The sequence below is a fragment of the Musa acuminata genome, chromosome BXJ3-10, assembly GCF_036884655.1.
Source record: "Musa acuminata AAA Group cultivar baxijiao chromosome BXJ3-10, Cavendish_Baxijiao_AAA, whole genome shotgun sequence".
Lineage (NCBI taxonomy): Eukaryota > Viridiplantae > Streptophyta > Magnoliopsida > Zingiberales > Musaceae > Musa > Musa acuminata.
In genome coordinates, this window is record NC_088358.1 from 17,509,888 (window position 1) to 17,530,315 (window position 20,428).

The following is a 20,428-nucleotide window of genomic DNA, read 5'->3' on the forward strand; positions in this document are numbered from 1 at the left end:
TGAGGAGGCGCAGCGGGAGCGTGGATGCGATAGTAGGACCCACGAGACGGACGATCGTGATGCATAAAGATGCATCAAGATGTCAATGGAACCGACGAGGACGAGATGGACGATCACAGGGCATGGAGATGCACCGTTGGACATATAGATCTTGATGTGAGTGATTAGGCCTACTGGCTCGGGCCTAATCATATTAGGTTGTGGTCCATGATCATCTGGTGTAATTGCTTATATACATACTAGATATGTATATATATTTGCATGCGATGTAGATATATATTAAATCTGTATATGTGTGACATGTCATATTAGGAGACCAAATCATAGAAACATCTCTCGATAATATTAAGTCGGTAAATGTGAGACAATTAGATTGACCCACGTGGCCTTCCATCGTTATAAGTAGGAACCGATTCCCGGTGTAGGTTGAGTTGGTCGAGTCCCTCGAGACTCACCTATATCGCGATTCGCTATCTTGCTTACGATATAGAGATGTCACCGGTGACCTGAGGGCATGGTATACTTGGTCGAGTCCCTCGAGGGTATATCATCAAATCAGACTCATCTTGTAACGAAGGTGTTGACTTAACCGAGCATCATGGTTGGTCGAGTCCCTCGAGGCCATGGTGATTCGGAGGCAGAACAGGACGGGAATCACAAGGAGTTGTGATCGACAAGAGTTGCCTACCTTTTTAGGCTTAGTATGATTGGTCGAGTCCCTCGAGGTTACACTAAGACGCTGATTGGATCCTAATCCCCACTAGAAGTCTGCCGGAGACTTCCGTTTCACGTGCTGAGGGTGTCGCGTGACTTGTTAGTAAAATAGTGGGAGCATATTAAGATAGAAGTCCATATCTTGATAGTTTATTTCTTGCAAAATCTGCATGTTATTCATTTCTACTGCATCTTTATTTTCAGAAAATGTCGCTTTCAAATCTCTTATGTGGCATACTTGATGTCAACCGCCTCACTGGTCCAAATTATACGGATTGGCTCCGTAACTTGAGAATTGTTCTCACAGTGGAGAAAATCGTGTACGTCCTTGATACAGTGATGCCTGCGCCCGAAGAAGGGGCAAACGAGGATGAGATCGCTCGCTACATGAAGTACATTGATGACTCTACTCTTGCTTAGTGCTATATGTTGGGCTCTATGACTCCTGAGTTACAAAGACAACATGAAAAGATGGATGCCAGATCCATTCTCTTACATGTCCGCAAATTGTTTGAGGAACAGGGAAGGACTCAGCGATATGAGATATCTAAGAGTCTCTTCCGCGTTAGGATGACTGAGGGGACACCGGTTCAGAACCATGTCCTAAAAGATGATTGAGTGGATAGAGAAACTCACAGGTCTAGGAATGGTCCTAGAGGATAACTTGTGTATGGACATTGTGCTTCAGTCCCTACCAGATTCCTTTTCACAGTTCATAATGAATTTTAATATGAACAAGCTTGAAGTGACTCTCTCAGAACTTCTCAATATGTTGAGGGAGGCAGAGAGTACTATCAAGAAAGAGAAGCCAGTTCTCTACACTAGTGAGACCAAAAGGAAAAGGAAAGCAGAAAGGTCCCTTAAGAAGGGAAAGGGCAAGGGCAAACCGGGTAAAGCAAAGGTTACTAAGAAAGATCCAGCTAAGGACAAAGGCCAGTGCTTCCACTATGGTAAAGATGAGCACTGGAAGAGAAACTGCAAAGAGTACCTTGTAGAAAGGGTGAAACAAAAGCTTGATGAAGCTTCAGGTACATTCATGATCAGTCTCTATTTGTCAGACTCTTATGATAACATATGGGTATTGGATACCGGTAGTGCTTATCATATATGCAATTTATTGCAAGTTCTGGCAAGGCATAGGAGACTAGAGAGAGGCGAGATGGACCTCAAGATGGGTAATGGAGCAAAAGTTGCTGTAGTAGTTGTTGGCGAGGTCGCCCTACATCTGCCTAGTGGAGCTTTTATTGCATTAGATGCATGTTATTTTGTTCCTTCTATTATCAAAAACATTATCTCCATTTCATGTTTAACAGTTAGTGGATATAAATTTATTTTTGAGAACAATGGTTGTTCGATATTATTAGATGATAAGATCATCATGAAAGGAACATTGCATAATGGTTTATTTATGTTAGACACCACTCCACATATCATGAATGTAAATGTGTCCAAAAGGAAACGAGATGAGTTGAACAGTGCATACCTGTGGCATTGTAGGCTAGGTCACATCCATGAAAGAAGGATTCAAAAGTTGCTAAATGATGGATATCTAGATCCATTCGACTATGTGTCATATGCAACTTGTGACCCTTGCATTCGTGGAAAACTGACCAACTCTCCATTTAATGGAACTGGAGAGAGAGCCACTGAGTTGTTGGAACTCATACATAGTGATGTATATGGACCCATGTCAACTCATGCCATTGGAGGTTACTCCTATTTCATTACATTTACTGATAATTTCTCAAGGTATGGATATGTGTACTTAATGAAATACAAGTCTGAGGCCTTTGATAAATTCAGAGAGTATAAGAATGAGGTGGAGAACCAAACTGAAAAGAGTATCAAAACTCTTCAATCAGATCGAGGAGGTGAGTACTTAAGTATAGAGTTCACTCAGTTCCTCAAGGACCATGAGATATTATCCCAATGGATATCTCCTTATACACCTCAACTCATTAGTGTCTCTAAAAGGAGAAATCGTACATTATTAGATATGGTACGGTCCATGATGAGTTTCGCTGACCTACCCATCTCATTTTGAGGATATGCCCTAGAAACCGCAGCTTACCTTCTAAACAGAGTTCCAACTAAATTGGTAGTGTCTACACCATATGAGATATGGAAAGGGAAGAAGCCTGATCTTAAGGTTGTTAAGATTTGGGGCTGCCCTGCCCACGTTAAAAGACACAACCCCGATAAGTTAGAATCAAGGACAGAGCGATACAAATTTGTGGGATACCTGAAGGAAACTTATGGGTATTATTTCTATCATCTCGAGGACCAAAAGGTCTTTGTAGCTAAGAGAGCAGTGTTCCTTGAGAAGGAACACATTCTTGGCGGAGACAGTGGGAGAATGATAGAATTGAGCGAGGTTGGAGAACCAAGCTCAAGCACCACTCTACAGCCCGAGTCTATTCAGGTACCTAATACACAAGTTTCAACTTTACGCAGGTCTAATAGAGTATCCCATCCTCCTGAGAGATATGTGGGACATATTAGAGGAGAGGATGTAGAGGATATTGATCCTCAAACCTACGAGGAGGCTATTATGAGTATAGACTCCGGGAAGTGGCAAGAAGCCATGAATTCTGAGATGGATTCTATGTACTCCAATAAGGTTTGGAACCTAGTTGATGCGCCCGAAGGTATTGTACCCATCGGTTCCAAGTGGATCTTTAAGAAAAAGATTGGAGTATATGGAAATGTAGAGACCTATAAAGTAAGGCTAGTGGCTGAGGGGTATCTTCAAATGCAAGGTGTTGACTATGACGAAACCTTCTCACCCGTAGCAATGCTAAAATCCATCAAAATTCTATTGGCTATTGTAGCACACTATGATTATGAGATCTGGCAGATGGATGTGAAAACCGCATTCCTCAATGGAAACCTCGAGGAGGAGGTGTATATGATGCAACCTGAGGGATTCATGTCCAAGAACTACCCAGATAAGGTGTGTAGGCTGCTTAGATCCATTTATGGATTAAAGCAAGCTTTCCGAAGTTGGAACATAAGATTTGATGAGGCAATCAGATCTTATGACTTCGTTAAGAACGAAGATGAGCCTTGTGTATACAGAAAGGTAAGTGGGAGCGCTATCACCTTTTTGGTATTATATGTGGATGACATCCTGATCATTGGGAATGACATAGAAATGCTATCCATAGTAAAGGCTTGGTTATCTAGACACTTCTCCATGAAGGACTTAGGGGAAGCATCTTATATTTTGGTGATTAGAATCTATAGAGATAGATCCAAGAGGATGCTTGGCTTGTCTTAGTCCAGGTACATAGAAACCATTGTCAATAGGTTTGGCATGGAAAATTCCAAGAGAGGTCTCATACCGATAAGACATGGGATATCGCTTTCTACGAGTATGTCCCCAAAGACTCCAGAAGAAAGGGCGAACATGGATATGATACCTTATGCCTCAGCAATAGGGTCTATCATGTATGTCATGCTATGTACTAGGCCTGATATAGCGCATGCTCTGAGTGTCACGAGCAGGTATCAGGCGGATCCAGGCTTGGAGCACTAGAAAGCAGTAAAGTGTATCCTTAAGTACTTGAGAAGGACTAAGGATCTTTTACTAGTATATGGAGGTAATAGCCTTAAGGTTGAAGGCTACACTGACTCAAGTTTTCAGTCTGATGTTGATGATAGCAAGTCGAATTCAGGGTATGTGTACACTTTGAATGGAGGAGCAGTGTGCTGGAAGAGTTCCAAGTAAGATACTACTGCTGACTCGACCATAGAGGCGGAGTACATTGCTGCATCAGATGCAGCAAAGGAGGGAGTCTGGTTGAAGAAGTTCATCACAGATTTAGGAGTCGTGCCGGGTAGCGAGGAGCCGATCTCCCTATATTGCGACAACAACGGGACGATTGCTCAAGCAAAGGAACCTATGTTTCATCAGAAATCTAAGCATGTTCTGAGGAGGTTCCACCTTATAAGAGAGATCGTAACCCGAGGAGATGTAGTAGTGGAAAGAGTTCCATCCGAAGATAACATTGCAGATCCACTGACAAAGCTGTTGTCTCATATTTGTTTTGAGCGTCACAGAGGTCTGATGGAGATCAGACACATAGGTGATTGGCTTTAGGTCAAGTGGGAGATTGCTAGTCATAGGTGCCCAGCAAGCCAATCACATGAGTGATGGCACGTGTGACTTGATACAGAATCTTTTTGCTTATTATATTTTGGCGTATATCACTTTATAACTATTGCATAAATGCATACATATATTGTGATGTCCTTGGATTTATGCAATGGGAATCGGATCGTGATGAGATCACGATAGTGAGATCGATTCACCTTTAAACACATATCCTAAATAATCCCGGTCATAGGTTACTCGAGAGGGATATCGTGATAACCGGACAGACTGGTATGCTGTATACCCATCCATATGATGGATGCAGCTGGTCTCATAACTGCTTGTGTAGGGACACTAGGGATACAGTACAGGTGCTCATTGGAGAATGAGTTCACTGATTGATCCGCTTACGGAATGCTGGATGGTTGATGATGCCTTATTGTCAGACAATGATTTCGTAGTCCTAGTGGTGTATCTGGTTCTTAGACTTGAGACACCAAGGATGTCTTGTATGAGTGCTCCACTCTTTGATACCAGACTTATAGGTTTGGCTGTCCCAGATCTAGTACAGCTGGTCATTGAGAGTGGTAGTCGACCTTACGAGGGCTATTGAGTGTCGATAGAGGATCATCCACTCTCGGCGTCATGAGAGGAATATCCCATGTGTTCTTGCTCAGACAAATCCCTGGCCAAGGTCATTCGGGTTGAGGGAGAAAGAGTTCTCCGGGAGAATCCGATTAGAGTGAGACTCGAGTAGAAACCATATGAGTCTGACAACACTATGCTCGATATACGGTCTCTGGGATATTAGATGGATGAGGGACTATAGGTACACGGTAACTGAGGACAGACAGGTCCAATGGATTGGATTCCCCTGTATCGTCTGGGGACTACGGCGTAGTGGCCTAATACGTCCGTAGTCGATGAGTCGAGTGAATTATTACAGAGATAATAATTCACTGAGTTAGAAGGAGTTCTGACAGGTATAACTCACGGCCAGCTCGATATTGGGCCTAGAGGGTCACACACATATGGTAGGCATTGCGATTAGTAGAGGTTCAGATATGAGATATCCGACGGAGCCCTTGTCTTATTAGATGTAGATCCAATACCCACTAGGGGAGGACCCATTAGGGTTTAACAGGGGACCTCTATAAATAGGAGGGATTCAGAGCCCCATAGGCTAGAGAGCTCTTGCTTGCCTTTCCTATTCTCCTCTCCCTCTCTACCTCAGAATAGGCCTGGAGTTTTGAGGAGCGTCGTCGCAACCCTGCTGTGTGGATCACCGCTAGAGAGGAGGACGCTTGACCTCCTTCACCCTCTCCTAAGGATCTGCATGGAAACAGGGATACACGATCTCCCTAGGTAACACAATCTACTCTATACGCAGTTTCATGTTTCACGAATTTTTGCGTACCAATCTTCGTACGACGACGAACATCTCTTTGGGAATCGGGGATTTTGTTTTCTTGTTCTTCCGCTGCGCATGTGATGTCGCCCCCAAAGATTTCCCAACATGGGCTGAATTTGTGGGCTGCTAGCCCAACAACCTCCCCCTTCAGCCCATTAGGGAGGCTGTCTCATAACTCCTCAATGTGAAGCCTTGCCGACCAGTTGTCGGCATATCTCTTACCTTTTTTTGTGGTAAGGTCTTCATTCCATTTGGTAGCAGTACCAAATCATAAGTGTGGTTCTTCTGAAGAGCATTCATCTCTTCCTGCATAGCAACTAACCACTTCTCTTTCTGCTCACTTTCAACTGCTTCATGGTAACTCTCTGGTTCACCTACATTAGTAAGTATCACATACTAATCTGTAGAGTATCTTCTGGAAGGTTGACGTTGTCTAGAAGATCTTCTCAACTGAGGTTCTACTGAAACTTGCTCTCCAACTTCTTCTTGCTCAACATGTCCTGTAGGTAGATCAACATCAGGCTCTACATCATCTTCCTGCATATCTCCCTCATCACCTTGATATACTAGAGGAATAACTGGGTCATAATCTGCTAATCCTTCTGCAGAAGTATTGGCTGGTGCATTCTTCTTCAAATCTTCAAAAGTTTGATCTTCAAAGAAGACTATATCTCTACTTCTAAACACCTTATGCTTTTCTAGACCCCAAAGCCTGTAACCAAAATGATCATGTGAGTAGCCAAGAAAAATACATTCTTTAGTCTTACCATCCAGCTTAGACATCTCATTGTCTGGAATATGTACAAATGCGCGACAACCAAATACTCTCAAATGCTTGTAGGAAACATCTTTCCCTAACCATACATGCTCTGCAACATCACCATCTAGGGTTGTACATGGTGATAAGTTGATCACATCAACTGCAGTTCTCAAAGCCTCATCCCAAAACCTTTTGGGTAGCTTGGCCTGTGAAAGCATACATCTGATCTTTTCCATGATGGTGCGGTTCATCCTCTCTGTAATTGCATTATGCTGAGGTGTACCAGGAACTGTCATCTCATGTTGGATCTCATATGACCTGCAATAGTCATTAAACAATCCTGTATACTCACCACAATTATCTGATCTTATTTATTTCAATTTCCTTTCTGTCTCTCTTTAAACCCTAGCATGAAACTCTTTGAAGACGTTAATAACCTGATCTTTGGTCTTCAAAGCATAGGCCCAAACTTTCCTAGAAAAATCATCTATAAAAGTGACAAAATAAAGTACACCACTTATACTAAGAACATTAACAGATCCACCAGGAGTTTTTGTCCTCAGAGGACCACATACATCTGTATAAATACGGTCTAAGGCATGTATTTTTCTAGACAAAGCAGAACTAACAAATGAAACTCTATGTTGTTTACTTGCCAAACAATCAATACAAGGGTTTAGATGTATACCTCTGAAGTCTCGTAATACATCTATCTTGGAAAGAGCTTGTAGCCCCTTCTCGCTCATGTGTCCCAGTCGCCTATGCCACAACTCCATGCTGAAGTCTTTTTCTATAGCATTTAACTGCTCACCATAAGCTTTAGCCTGCAACATGTACAAAGTATGACATTTCTTTCCATTAGCTATAACAAGAGAACCCTTACTAAGCTTCCATTGCCCTTTGTGAAATCTGCTATCATAGTCTTCATCATCTAGCCTTCCAACTGAAATTAAATTCAACCTCAAGTCAATCACATGCCTCACATCCTTAAGCACCAACTTGCAGCCAAGGTTGGTCTTTAAATTGGATATCACCCATGTCAATGATGTCTACTGTGTCATAGTTGCCCATCTTGATAACACCAAAGTTTCCAGACCTGTATGTAGCAAAAAACTCCCTCCATGGTGTAGCATGATAAGAAGCACCTGTGTCAATCACCCACTCAAGATCCTGACACACACAAGAAAAAATATCATCAGAAGGAGACAAAATTAAATAATCATCACCCTGCATTGTAGCTGTGATATTATCTTTTGACTCTATAGACTCTACTTCTTTTCCCTTTTTCTTGCTCTTCTTAGGTTGGTTACATTGGTTCTTGTAATGTCCTTTCTCACCACAATTATAGCAAACAATATCTTTTCTTGATCTTGACTTGCTTCTACCCATGCATGAACTACTTCTAGACTTTGACCTTCCTCTGTTCTCTGAGATAAGTGCTTGTGAATCATTTTGAGATGTTGCTGAACTCTTTCTTCTCAACTCCTCATTCATCTAGACTTTGACCTTCCTCTGTTCTCTGAGATAAGTGCTTGTGAATCATTTTGAGATGTTGCTGAACTCTTTCTTCTCAACTCCTCATTCAACAAACTGTTTGTTACTTGACTCATAGTGACAACACCATCTGGCGCAGAATTACTAAGGGAAACCACCAGTGTCTCCCAACTTTCTAGTAATGAACTGAGAAGTAACAATATCTGCAACTCATCATCAAGAGACATTTTCATAGAGGATAACTGGTTAGTAATATTTTGCATTTCATTCAAATATTCAGCAATAGAAGTACCCTCTCTATATTTTAGGTTCACAAGTTTTCTGATCAAAAAAACTTTGTTGCCAGCTGTTTTTCTTTCATAGAGACTTTCCAACTTTTTCCAAAGAGAATATGCAGAAACATGGTGAAAGACACTATCATCAAGCCACTGTCGAATAAATCTAATTATTTTTTTATCTAACCTCTTCCACTTTTCATCTATCATAGTTATAGGTTTTGCACCATCACCCTACAAAGGTCTATACAAATCTTTGCAATACAAGAGATCTTCTATTCTTGGTTTCCATATCATCCAATTGTTTCTATTTAAACTAATCATGCGAGAAACATTACTAGCCTCCATGTTCAAATACAAAATTAAATCACCAAAACCCTGATACCAATTGATGGGGATATAAACAGGAATAACCTTTGTATATGAACAAATACTAGAAGACCATAATACGCAGTGGAATTAAATGGAACCATAATCAAATACAACACCAAGATATACGTGGAAAACCCTTTCAATGTGAAGGGTAAAAACCACGGGGCAAACTAGAGATAATCCACTATGAGAATAATGAATATACAAATTTCAATCTCTTACCCTAAACCCTAGCAACAATCACAAGAGAATAACTGGGATACAAGGATCACGTCACTGCCTACAATATCTAAAACCTCCCCAAGTAATCACAGCAAGAGTCTACTGTAGATTTGATCTAACCTGAGATGAGAACACTACTAGATGATTGAGAACAACCTCTTTGCATCATCCTTATCTTCTTCCCTTTCTTTCTCTTCCTTTTCTGTCTTGTTTTCTTCCTTTTCTTTGGAATCCCGTGGCTGTTTTCTTCTCCCACGTTGTGGCCCTATTTATGCCTTTTTCTGCCTTCAAAAACGTAACCACCACACCCTCCTTAATGTTAATTAGGATTAGATTAAGAGGGGTGAGCTGTGGGCTGCCCAAGCTTAACATCTGATTCATGTGAGCTATAGGCTGAATTTGTGGACTGAGCTATATGTGAGAGATCGCCAATTGATCACGTAAAAGTAAACCAGAGGAACCAGGAAGGATGGAAACCTATCGACTGGGGATAAAACTATGGGAAAAAAAAGAAGAAGAAGAAGAAAAGAAGGCAAACTAATCAGACAACAATTAATCACAACTGAAGCTCGCATCAACTACAAACTGCTTCACTTTTCTAGAGGAAACAATCTAAATCTTAACAAGGAGACGAAAAACATGAATGACGTTGAGATCAAAGTTCATACCCATGTTACAGCTGCGTTATCATATATGCCATGTGAAAATGGCCTTTTGGGCTCGACGAGGATATTGATGGTTCATTAGTTCCTATGAAGTTGGATTGTTGCAGTGTCGTCTAGTAGCTGATGATGACCATTCTATGTTCTTGATTCATGACCGTCCTATTCTTTGTTAGATTGGTTTGCTTGTGTATTATATATATATATATATATATATATATATATATATATATAGGGAAATATGTGGACTTCTTCAAAACATGTCATGCACGTTGATTCGCCACTGCTTTCTTGGTGCAGGTTTTAACCTAAATCGCACAAGGAAGCTCCCCTTGATTTCATAAGTCTAACGTCCTAACATTGTGTGGTTGATATCTTAGCATTACAAGTTCAATATTTTGATATTATATAATCAACCTCTAGACACCACGAGTTTGAAACCTTCAAGTCATATAATCGATATGATGTGTATCTCTATAATATTATAATCGCACCTATAATCCTTCATATTTTTTATATTCAATGCGAAATGATTACACCTATGACCAGACAAGATGTGCAATCGTCCTCCATATTAAAACATATCTTCAAGCACAACAATCATGAGATCCATTATAAAAGGCTTCTTACGTATGTTTGAAAAGCTTACTATTCAATCGACACCTCATAACTAAATCTAACTTAAGTAATCGTAGGATCAAATTTCTCAATCTCATAACTAAAGCTTATCGATTCCTCATAACTAAAAAGCTTACTATTCAATCGACACCTTATAACTAAATCTAACTTAAGCTTTCTAGTTATCGAGTTTCTCAACCTCGGTTTGAGACAAGCATACAATGTAGCTTAGGCCTGCATTAACAAAAGTCATTTAGAGATTAAAAATATATGTAAAAAGATAAATCTTTAAAAAAAAGAAAAAAAAAATCAAGTTTTAATAAAATTCTAACATTACGTGAAAGAGCATTAATTTTCTAGCCGCTCACTAGTTGACCTGCTCGCCAACCTGGTTGGAGGTGGAGTACGATCTCAGAGGTGGACCCTCCATTTGGACTACCCTCGTTAACAAGGTAGAAAAAGAGGTTTACGTAATTATTAATGTATCTTCTCGACCTTATCCATTGCAACTTTTCCTTCTCCTAATCAACCTAAATCCAAAAGAAAACAAAAACGAAGATATATCTGTACGAATCCCACTCAAGTTGGAATTCATGTCGGATGATGTGTGTCTATTTACACACCTCGACTGAAGGGTTTTATAGGGTGGTAAGTGAGAGACTAATGAGAGTTGGCGAGCTAGTCATGGATGGGGCCGGTAAAACTCTTGCCCAGCGATCTTTTCCACGTACTTGGGATACTAGAACCTGTGGTGGAGAAAAGAAGAGCTCATGGAGAAGGACGAACTTGTGCGCACGACTGTTGCACACTGGATTCAGATTCTCAAATCGCCGGAAGAGGACGATGAGGACTTGCCCGAGGAGGATGAGCTTACGCGGATGCAGTCTCTGCGACCATCAATGCCCGTTCGGTACTTTGGCTTTGTTCATCCACGAACCATCAAGCTGGAGACTGAAGAACCTTGAACCCTCCTAAACCCTGAACGCTGAAGGAGAAAGAATGATCACAAATAAAAGAATGCGGAGAATAAGTACCGACGAGGGAAGAAATTCAATTACAAGATATAGAATGAAGTAACTATACAAAACACTCGAGAAACTTCTTCTCGGCGCATTCTTGTATCGAATGAAGTAACTATAGAATGATCTTGAGAAGAAGTTTGTGTAGTGGAATTCAATTTTGTATCGACTACTGTAGTTAACGTAGATTTGAGAAGATGAGAGGAGAAATTTAAGTACAGGAAATTTTTCTTTGACTTGAGGTTTTGGATCAATTCCTCATATTTGGAAATCAATTTTTTGTAAGACAAGTTCTAGTCTCTTCTTTTGTCTTGATTATAAAAAATTTAAAGAGTTCTAGTCTTGTATCTAATATCTCTCTCGTTTAGATGTAAAATTTTGAGTTTAAAATTTTTAGAATTTATGATATATCTATCTTATTTTTGTTATAACTTTTTTAACCAAATTTTGATTTAGGCAAAGCTTACTTTATTTGAAAATAAACTTATAGATCTTTCTTTTTATACTTTGATGAAAAATTCAAAGTTCAAATGATTGCTTAAACTTCTATTTTAATTGACCCTATAAATTCTACAAAATAAGGATCATACTTTTTAATATTTTGATATTAAACTACTTATAACTTCCTGTTGGAAACTTCAATTTAAGAAAAAATATACTTTATTAGATACTAGACTTGTAGATTTATTTTTTAGTATTTTACTTGAAAGATTTAGAGTACAAATACCTACCCAAATATCTATTTCAATAAACCCTATAGATTTTGTAAAATAAAGATTTTATTCTCTGATCTTTGGTTACTAAATTAATTATAAGTCCTTGTTGGGAACTTCAATTCATATAAAACTTATTTTATTTGAAAGTAGATTAATATATCTTTAACGATATTTTTCTTGAGTAAATTAAAGTATAATTGATTATTCAAATTACTTATACAATGTTCCTTATAGAATATGCCAAAACAGAACTTTTGCTAATTTTGCTTATTCTTGTTTCATATATTTGAAATCAAATTTATCTAAAATTCTTTCTTCAATTGAATCTTATGTGACTACTTTGAATCTTGTATATTCTTGTTCTTAATTCTTTTTAAACATATTATATAAAAGTTTATGTTTGTATCATATTGTTTCATATAGACACATATATATTTTCATTGTTTCGTATATACTTCCGATATATGCTAATTTTATTACTCATAATATCCTTTTGTACTATGGTATTTATGGGATAATGTGAACCTTTGCCAGAAATGATAAAGAGAATTCTAAGACATGAGAGACTTCACCTATGCTTTGAGCCTACGATGCTTTGTTGGCCCCCTCTAACTTCATCCAAACTTAGGTGGATAGAGCTCTAAGATATGGGGGACTTCTATCTGATGGTCATCCAGAAAATGAATAGACCATATTCATCTATGATCCCATTGCACTTTTTGTATTTTTTATATGATATCCGAAGTATTGTTTATGTGTTTATATGTGTGTTTTGGATAAGAATGAAATGAATGTAATATCAAATATGACATTTAAACTTTTGTTTATTATTTGTTATATTGATATACTTTGAAACATTTTGTATATCATTTATATATTCTGAAATATTTTATACATTATTGATATGCTTCCAAATACTTCTTACGTCATTAATATGCTCAAAATACTCTTTACCGAACCAAATATATTTTAAATAAAATAATATTTACGATTTGGTATCTAATGAGATGATATCTATCAATTCCTATTCGTTGTTTTGATATTATGTTTGTTTAAAACTATCTCTCTCGGCATAATCACTTGTTGAGCTTTGTAGCTCATTCTGTTGCTATATAAATATTTTAAATTAACTCAACTCACTGAAATATTAGAATTGGCCTAAGGTATTGGAAAGCTATTCAGATTTTGGGTAAATCTTATTGGTTGATATGTTATTATTGTATAAGTACATTTTGTATTTAATAAAATATTATCGATAAATTTGAATTGATGTATCGTGTAAAAGTTTTAAAAGACCTCTACCGTTTGAAATTTTGGAATGTTAAATTTAATTTATGATGATGATATGAAGTTATGGTAGATGGTTGGTTTTGTATTTTCTGAATTATCAAGTGATATAATGTATGAGTATAGACTGCACAGGTTTATGAATACAAAATATATTTGAATAATTTTTAGATTAGATTAGATTATTAATAAATTATAATATTATTGATTTAAGATAGATTAACACCTTTTCAATACGTTAATTTGGAGGGTGTGCTAGATGTATAGAATATGTTTGACAAACTATTGATGAATAAGATAACTATGGTTTCTTTTAATACTATTTCTCAATGAGATTCCATTTATATATATTTTTTTCTCAAACAGTATTTTTAATTTTAAAAATACTCAAACCATCCATTAAAATTTTTTCTTTCGTTACAATGTTTTGATCTCTTAAAAAATAGTTAAAAAAATTTGATGAAAAGATTTTAAGGATATTTTTAAATTAGAAGTATCACATGAAAAAAATAAAAGAGGAGGTATTTTGTAGGAAATATTTAAAATATAAGTATTTTCTTAAAAGAAAATCGTCCAACAAACATTTTCTAATTCCAGAATAACTTTCTCATTGAATGCAAAGCAATTTGCGATGTGAATATATATATATATATATAATCACATATCATATGAATAATTACATTAGAGGATCATGGACCACATCCTAATATGATTAGGTCAGAACAGTAGATCTAATAACTCATCTATGTGTGCAGCGGCACATTTCCATGTGATCGTCCATCTCATCATCGTCGGTTCTATCGGCATCTCGACGTATTTTCATGTATCGCGATCGTCCGTCTCGATCTCGTGAGTCCCACTATTGCTTTCACACTACTGCTACATCTCCTCATATGGTTACAACTTAGCCATAGATATAATTAATCAATCGTATCTTTATTCTAATTTTGGTTCTGAAATTAAAATTATATCGATTTCAGAATCGGACCTTACTGGAACTATGGAACCGTGGTGTTCCGTGGTCAAGGCTTGTAGCGGTAGACATTCCAAATTTACATGGCTTTTTATGTGCTGCTGCTGCTGCTGCTGTTTTCACCCATTGCTAGCTTACATGACCTAAGACTTCACATCTAATACTTGAGTGCCCATAAATTGCAAGACTTGGAAATTATTCCATTCACATTTTACTCCATTAATTCCACAGCCTCAATGTTCTCCTATTTCTGCTAATTTGCATACCAGTAGATATAAGAGGTTGATATCTTTGCGAGAGTCCTGTGTCAATGGGGCTTTGATGATCCTAAATGGATTTCATGAACTACACAATCCATGAACCTTATGTGTATCCGAGTGTCACCTAAGCCACCTGTGATAAAAAATATATAGATAGAAGCGGAAAGTAATTAATCAAAATAAACAGAGAGAGAGAGAGAGAGAGAGAGAGAGAGATTAGGGTTCAGCTCCAGACATGGCATGTGGGAAGAACAAAGTTAGAATAGTGCAGGCTACAGTTATAGTGAACGATGGTCTATTATAGTTGTATTTCATATATATTGGCTCCAGTGGATTAAAATTAGAGGACCTAAATTTGTAAGCATGATGTGTCATGTCATTGGTCTTCCACGTAAAAAGCTAAACACGAATTGATTGAGACCTTCTTTTAACCTCATTTTGTCCCATGCAAATGAAGTTACCCTCAAACCTGGGATGACAGTCAACCGGTTTCAATGGACAAGGAAAGAGCAGACACAAGCGCACTCTCTCTCTCTCTCTCTCTTAATGGACGTTGCATCATTTATGATAGGTCAGGAGATTGATAGAGATATGAAACGGATGCCCATTTAGTCTCGGCTATGTAAGGCGTCTCTTCATCTTTTTCCATTCTCTACGTTGATTTCCTTGCTCGGTTTTGCCATTTCCATGCCGATCACTGTCGTCTCTTCCCTTTCGCTCTTCTCTGATGCCAACCCTTCCTCAAACAGATAGCAACAGAGCCATCGCCTTCGTCGCGGTTGTTGCAGTATAAATCAATGAGAAGCCCCACTCGCTTTATGGTCGCTCTTAGAATTCTGCATTCCTGGAATCCAATCGTAGGGAATGTGGAACGACGCAGTCCTTCCCTCTCTCTCTTCCCCGTTCAGCAGCAACCACGGTACCTGAAGAAAATACAGATTACTGCTAGCTCTTGTAATGGGTTCTTCTCAGTTCGTCATGTGTTCATGCAGGCAACACAGGACCACCATGGCTGCAGAGTTCTGATGACTCTACGGAGCTCCAGAGAGTGTAAGCCTCGAAGTCGTTGTGTCTCTCGGTAGAGTTGGATGTCAGCTTTAGCAATTCTTGTGATGAACTTTGCTTGTGAACAGAAACTGCGGCGGACTCCTCGGTGCTCTTCAGGAGAAGTCCGACGGAGGATCCTTGACAGGTTCACTTCGAAGATTCTTATTCATGTCTAACGTAACAGGAAAGGGAGATCCGATGATGACCACAGGCTGCAGCGCCGCCGGGGTTCTTCCCAAAGTGAGCTGTTCTTGAGTCAGACACTGTCTTGATTCGATCTCTTAGCGTTTTGTTGCCTTGTAGGTTGTGGCAGAACGAAGGAAGCGGACGATAAGTAGGGATCCTGCAAACAAGAATCAAACACCTTCTTCACCATCATCAAAGAACCCGAAGACAATGTGTTCGAAGACGATGGCCAGAATGCCGCTCATCAAAGTAGGTAGATCTTCACCATGATCCGCTCGTAGCTGTTCTTGTTCTTTTCCTCGATGATCCGTGATCGACATTAATGGATAGGCACCTGCGAGGAGAAGCCAGAAGCTAGGGGACAAAATAACAGCTCTTCAGCAGCTCGTTTCTCCCTTCGGGAAGGTGAACACATCACTCGTCTCCATTTACTACACTGAATGCATACACCATTCCTGTTTATGTTGCGCAGGCGGATACCGCATCGGTTCTTCACGAGGCTGCTCTTTCGATCAAGTTCCTCCACGAACAAATAGAGGTACGTACGTACATGTGGGCATTGATCGAGTACTTCTTGCACGCAAATACATCAAAGATAAATTCATGATTCTGCTGCCATGACGCAGATGCTGACTGCTCCTTACTTCGGTATGAGATCCCCGGAAGAAGGTGATGAGGTAATCGATCTGAGTCTCATTTTGTGGCGGTTGAGGAACAATCATTGCATCTGCGTGTGTAATTCTCAGGGCCTCGCAGAAAGCAATGCTGAGTTGCAAAGCAGAGGACTGTGCCTTGTCCCTGTCTTCGCCATGGTTGAACTCCTGGATCAAGAAGACTATGGCCTCAACTTCTATTGAGTTCCATAACTTTTACCAACGTGGGTTGTCTGCCTCTGCCAAGTACTTGACTTCTTCTTCAAGCAAGATCCGATTTAGTTGTAGTTCAAAAGAGATGATGATAAGCCTTTGTTATACTCAATTAAAACATGATCTTATGGATGGTTTGTATGGGTATAATTTTTATGTGGAGATTGTTAATCCCTTACTTTTTACAACCATCTAAAAAGAAAATAGAATATAATTTTATTAAATATAACCACTTAATTATTGATTATACTTTTTATTTCTCACCACTCCTCAATTATCATTGCTTTATATAATTCATTTCATTCTACGATCAATCATCCTTGTGAGTGCTGATGTAAGAAACATTGGTTGCCTCCCCTCCGATCATCTCCGACAATTAGGAGGAGAAGAAGAAGAAGGGAAACAAAGAGAGGTTGTATGTATGAAAGAGTTGGGAGAGGGTGAAAATGAAGTAATAAGTTAAGAATAATACTTAGGTTAGAAGTATCTTAGAAATATTAGAAAGGTTAATTGTGATTGTGCCAATAGAAATATCCTTTTTATTTTTCATGTATGCTAAAACCTTACAAGGTTACATTTTTCCTTGACCTTGTTTCATGTATCTGTCGTTGTATGTTTGGCCATGTACCGAAATTGTAGACACATATACTGATTTTGTAATTTGGTGACTGATGATGCCATCTTAATTTTTGTAATCAATGTCATTTCATCAATAAGATTGAGTCATGATCTATATATTTATATTCTAAATAGAAAGACCAACAAAAATATATATTTACAAATTGGATTGGAGAATTGCAGATAATATAATAGCATAGCATAGCAGTACGAGTGATATGGTGAAGCCTCTAATTAGGAATTATTTGCCAGGAGCCAGACAGACCATGTGGATATGAGGCTTCTTATGGATCCATCCTGTTTCATCAATGTTAATTTGGGCACAACAATTCTTCCATTTATGTACCTGTCATTAAGATTGAGATTTCATATTCATGTTCTCGGTGCCATTAGGGTGCTGCGGCATGGACGTGGTCATATCAACGTACTTGAAAACATGTCAATTTCATCGAATCAAATTAATAATTTGGTGATATCATATGATGTTTGAGTAAATGTTATAATCATATATATATATATATATATATATATATATATATATATATATATATATATATATATATATATATATATATATATATATATATATATATATGAAAAATCAAATTCATGAAGAGCATTTGGGTCAATCTTGGATCCACATTATCAATGATAATTTTATAATAATCATAGTTTCCTTACCCAAAAGTACTTGTTAAATATTTATTTTAATCGTATATCATAACTTTTTCCTAAATAGTGTAGTCCAACAATCATTCCCTTGTGATAATAGCTCCTTAACATATCATATCTTCCGTCTTGGATATAATCTTTAAAATATTCATTTTCTCAAAACGATCACTATTCAAGTGGTCATGTTGTCAAGATAATTGTTCCCTAAGGCATTCGTGGCATCGATGGTTGGATCGTCAAGTTGACCGTAGCATCGATGTGGTACAATTGATCAAATCTTGAATTAACTAGATGGCTTATTGGTTGATTTACCATGAAGAGTCAATCAAACATATCTACTGGGGTAAAATATCATTGATGTCCTTGTCAATATAATGTAGCCTTAATCCGTATATGTGGAGTTGTCCGAGATAGAAAATGTCTTCTTCGTAATTGTCATATGCATAAAGACCGAAGTCAGGAGAGGCTTCTCGAGCCAATCCCTCTGATACTTTGTTAGTCTCGAGATCAACTTTTCTAAGTCTAAGTTCTCAATTTGTACCCTTTCTTTTTTTTGGAGTTGAAGGTATATTTTTATGCCTAACCTTGAAGAGATGGAATATTCATGGCCTCGAGATAGTTAGATCGTCAAATTGACCACAACATCGATATGGCACAATTGATCAAATCCTGAATTAACTAGATGGCTTATTGGTTGATTTGCCGTTAGAAGTTAATCGAAAGCATTTGTTGGGGGAAAATACTATTGATGTCTTTGTCAGCATAATGTGGCCTTACTCCATACGTGCGGAGTTGTCTGAGATGGAAAGCGTCTTCTCTTGAGTTATCACTAGCACAAAGACCAATTCAGGAGAGGCTTCTAGAGCTAGTCCATATGATATTTAAGCTAATCCTGAGGTCAATTTCTCTAGGTCTAAGTTATCAATTTGTGCTCCCTCTTTTCCTTAGAGTTGAATATATGTTTCTATACAAGAAATGGAATATTCATGGCCTCAAGATAGTTAGATCGTTAAGTTAACCATAGCATCTATATGATACAATTGATCAAATCCTGAATTGACCAAATGGCTTATTGGTTAATTTATCGTGAGCAGTTAATCGAAGGCATATGTTGGGAGAAAATATCGTTCACGTCTTTGTCAGCATGATGTGGCTTTGATTCGTACATGCAAGTCATCCGAGGTACAATGCGCATTCTCTTGAGTTATCATCTACACAAATATCAAAGTCAAGATAAGCTTATTGAGTCGGTCCCTCCGGTGCATAAGTTAGTCCTGAGGTCAACTTTTCTAGGTCTAAGTTTTTAATTTGTGCCTTCTCTTTTTCCTAGATTGAGGGTATATTTTTATACCTGACCTTGAAGAGATGAAATATTCAGTAAATATTTCATAGGGGAGATAGTTTGTAATTGACTCGAGTTACCCTTGGACTTCCTAAAATATTCCTATGAATATTTCGTAGGGAAGATAATTTGTAACTGACTCGAGTTACCATGTAGACTCCTATCCATTCAGACAAGTGGGTGTCAGCTCGTATGTACATTTTCCTCCCACAAGCCTTACATAGCGTTTACGTGGGAGGTTTTAAGCTGATTATATGTTCTCTATTATCTGGCCCCCTCCCCCCCTCCCGAGGGCGTGCTTTGGGGCTTTTGCAAGAGAGGTTTAAAGTACATCATTTAATTCGTATGACGATCTCATCCTATGAGTTGGGTCTTTCTAATTCAGGTGTTTTGGCACGTTTAGTCTTGCGCCTCTACCATCTTTATCTTGTTATACCTTGAGAATGCATCCATAAAAGGTAAGGAGCTCATGACTCGATGTGGCATCAACTAGTTGATTAATCCAAGAGAGCAGATAGTTGTCCTTCAAATGTACCTTGTTGAGATTAGTATATGTAGGAAAATCTAGGAGCAACATCACATGCATAATGAAAGAATAAAAAATAAAAAATCTTAAATTTTTTAAAAATATGTTCGTTATCATGCGAAGATTGGTACGCAAAACCCGTGAAACTTAAAACCATGTGTGAGATAGTTGTGTTACATAAGGAGATTATATATCCTTGAATCCTTGCAAATCTATAGAAGAGGATGAAGGAGGTCAAGTATCTTCTTCTCTAGTTGTGATCCACACAACAAGGCTAGGATGATGCTCCTTA

The 20,428-nt window shown here is 38.2% G+C and overlaps 1 protein-coding gene across 1 annotated transcript; it reads left to right on the forward strand.

The window, feature by feature from the left end:
* Window positions 1-15,712: 15,712 nt before the first annotated feature.
* LOC135651172 (transcription factor bHLH113-like) lies at window positions 15,713-17,071 on the forward strand. The gene is made up of 7 exons (XM_065171045.1): window positions 15,713-15,929; window positions 16,013-16,166; window positions 16,230-16,361; window positions 16,443-16,517; window positions 16,585-16,650; window positions 16,739-16,789; window positions 16,859-17,071. The coding sequence occupies exons 2-7, from the start codon at window positions 16,095-16,097 to the stop codon at window positions 16,967-16,969; spliced, it is 507 nt and encodes a 168-aa protein (XP_065027117.1). The 5' UTR covers window positions 15,713-15,929; window positions 16,013-16,094; the 3' UTR covers window positions 16,970-17,071.
* The last annotated feature ends 3,357 nt before the right edge of the window (window positions 17,072-20,428 follow it).

Bases quoted from the DNA above. Each gene is read 5' to 3' on its own strand.
- LOC135651172 (XM_065171045.1), top strand. From the start codon at position 16,095: ATGTCTAACGTAACAGGAAAGGGAGATCCGATGATGACCACAGGCTGC. The intron at 16,167-16,229 runs GTGAGCTGTTCT...GTTGCCTTGTAG, and splicing joins CCGCCGGGGTTCTTCCCAAA to GTTGTGGCAGAACGAAGGAA. The intron at 16,518-16,584 runs GTGAACACATCA...TATGTTGCGCAG, and splicing joins TCGTTTCTCCCTTCGGGAAG to GCGGATACCGCATCGGTTCT.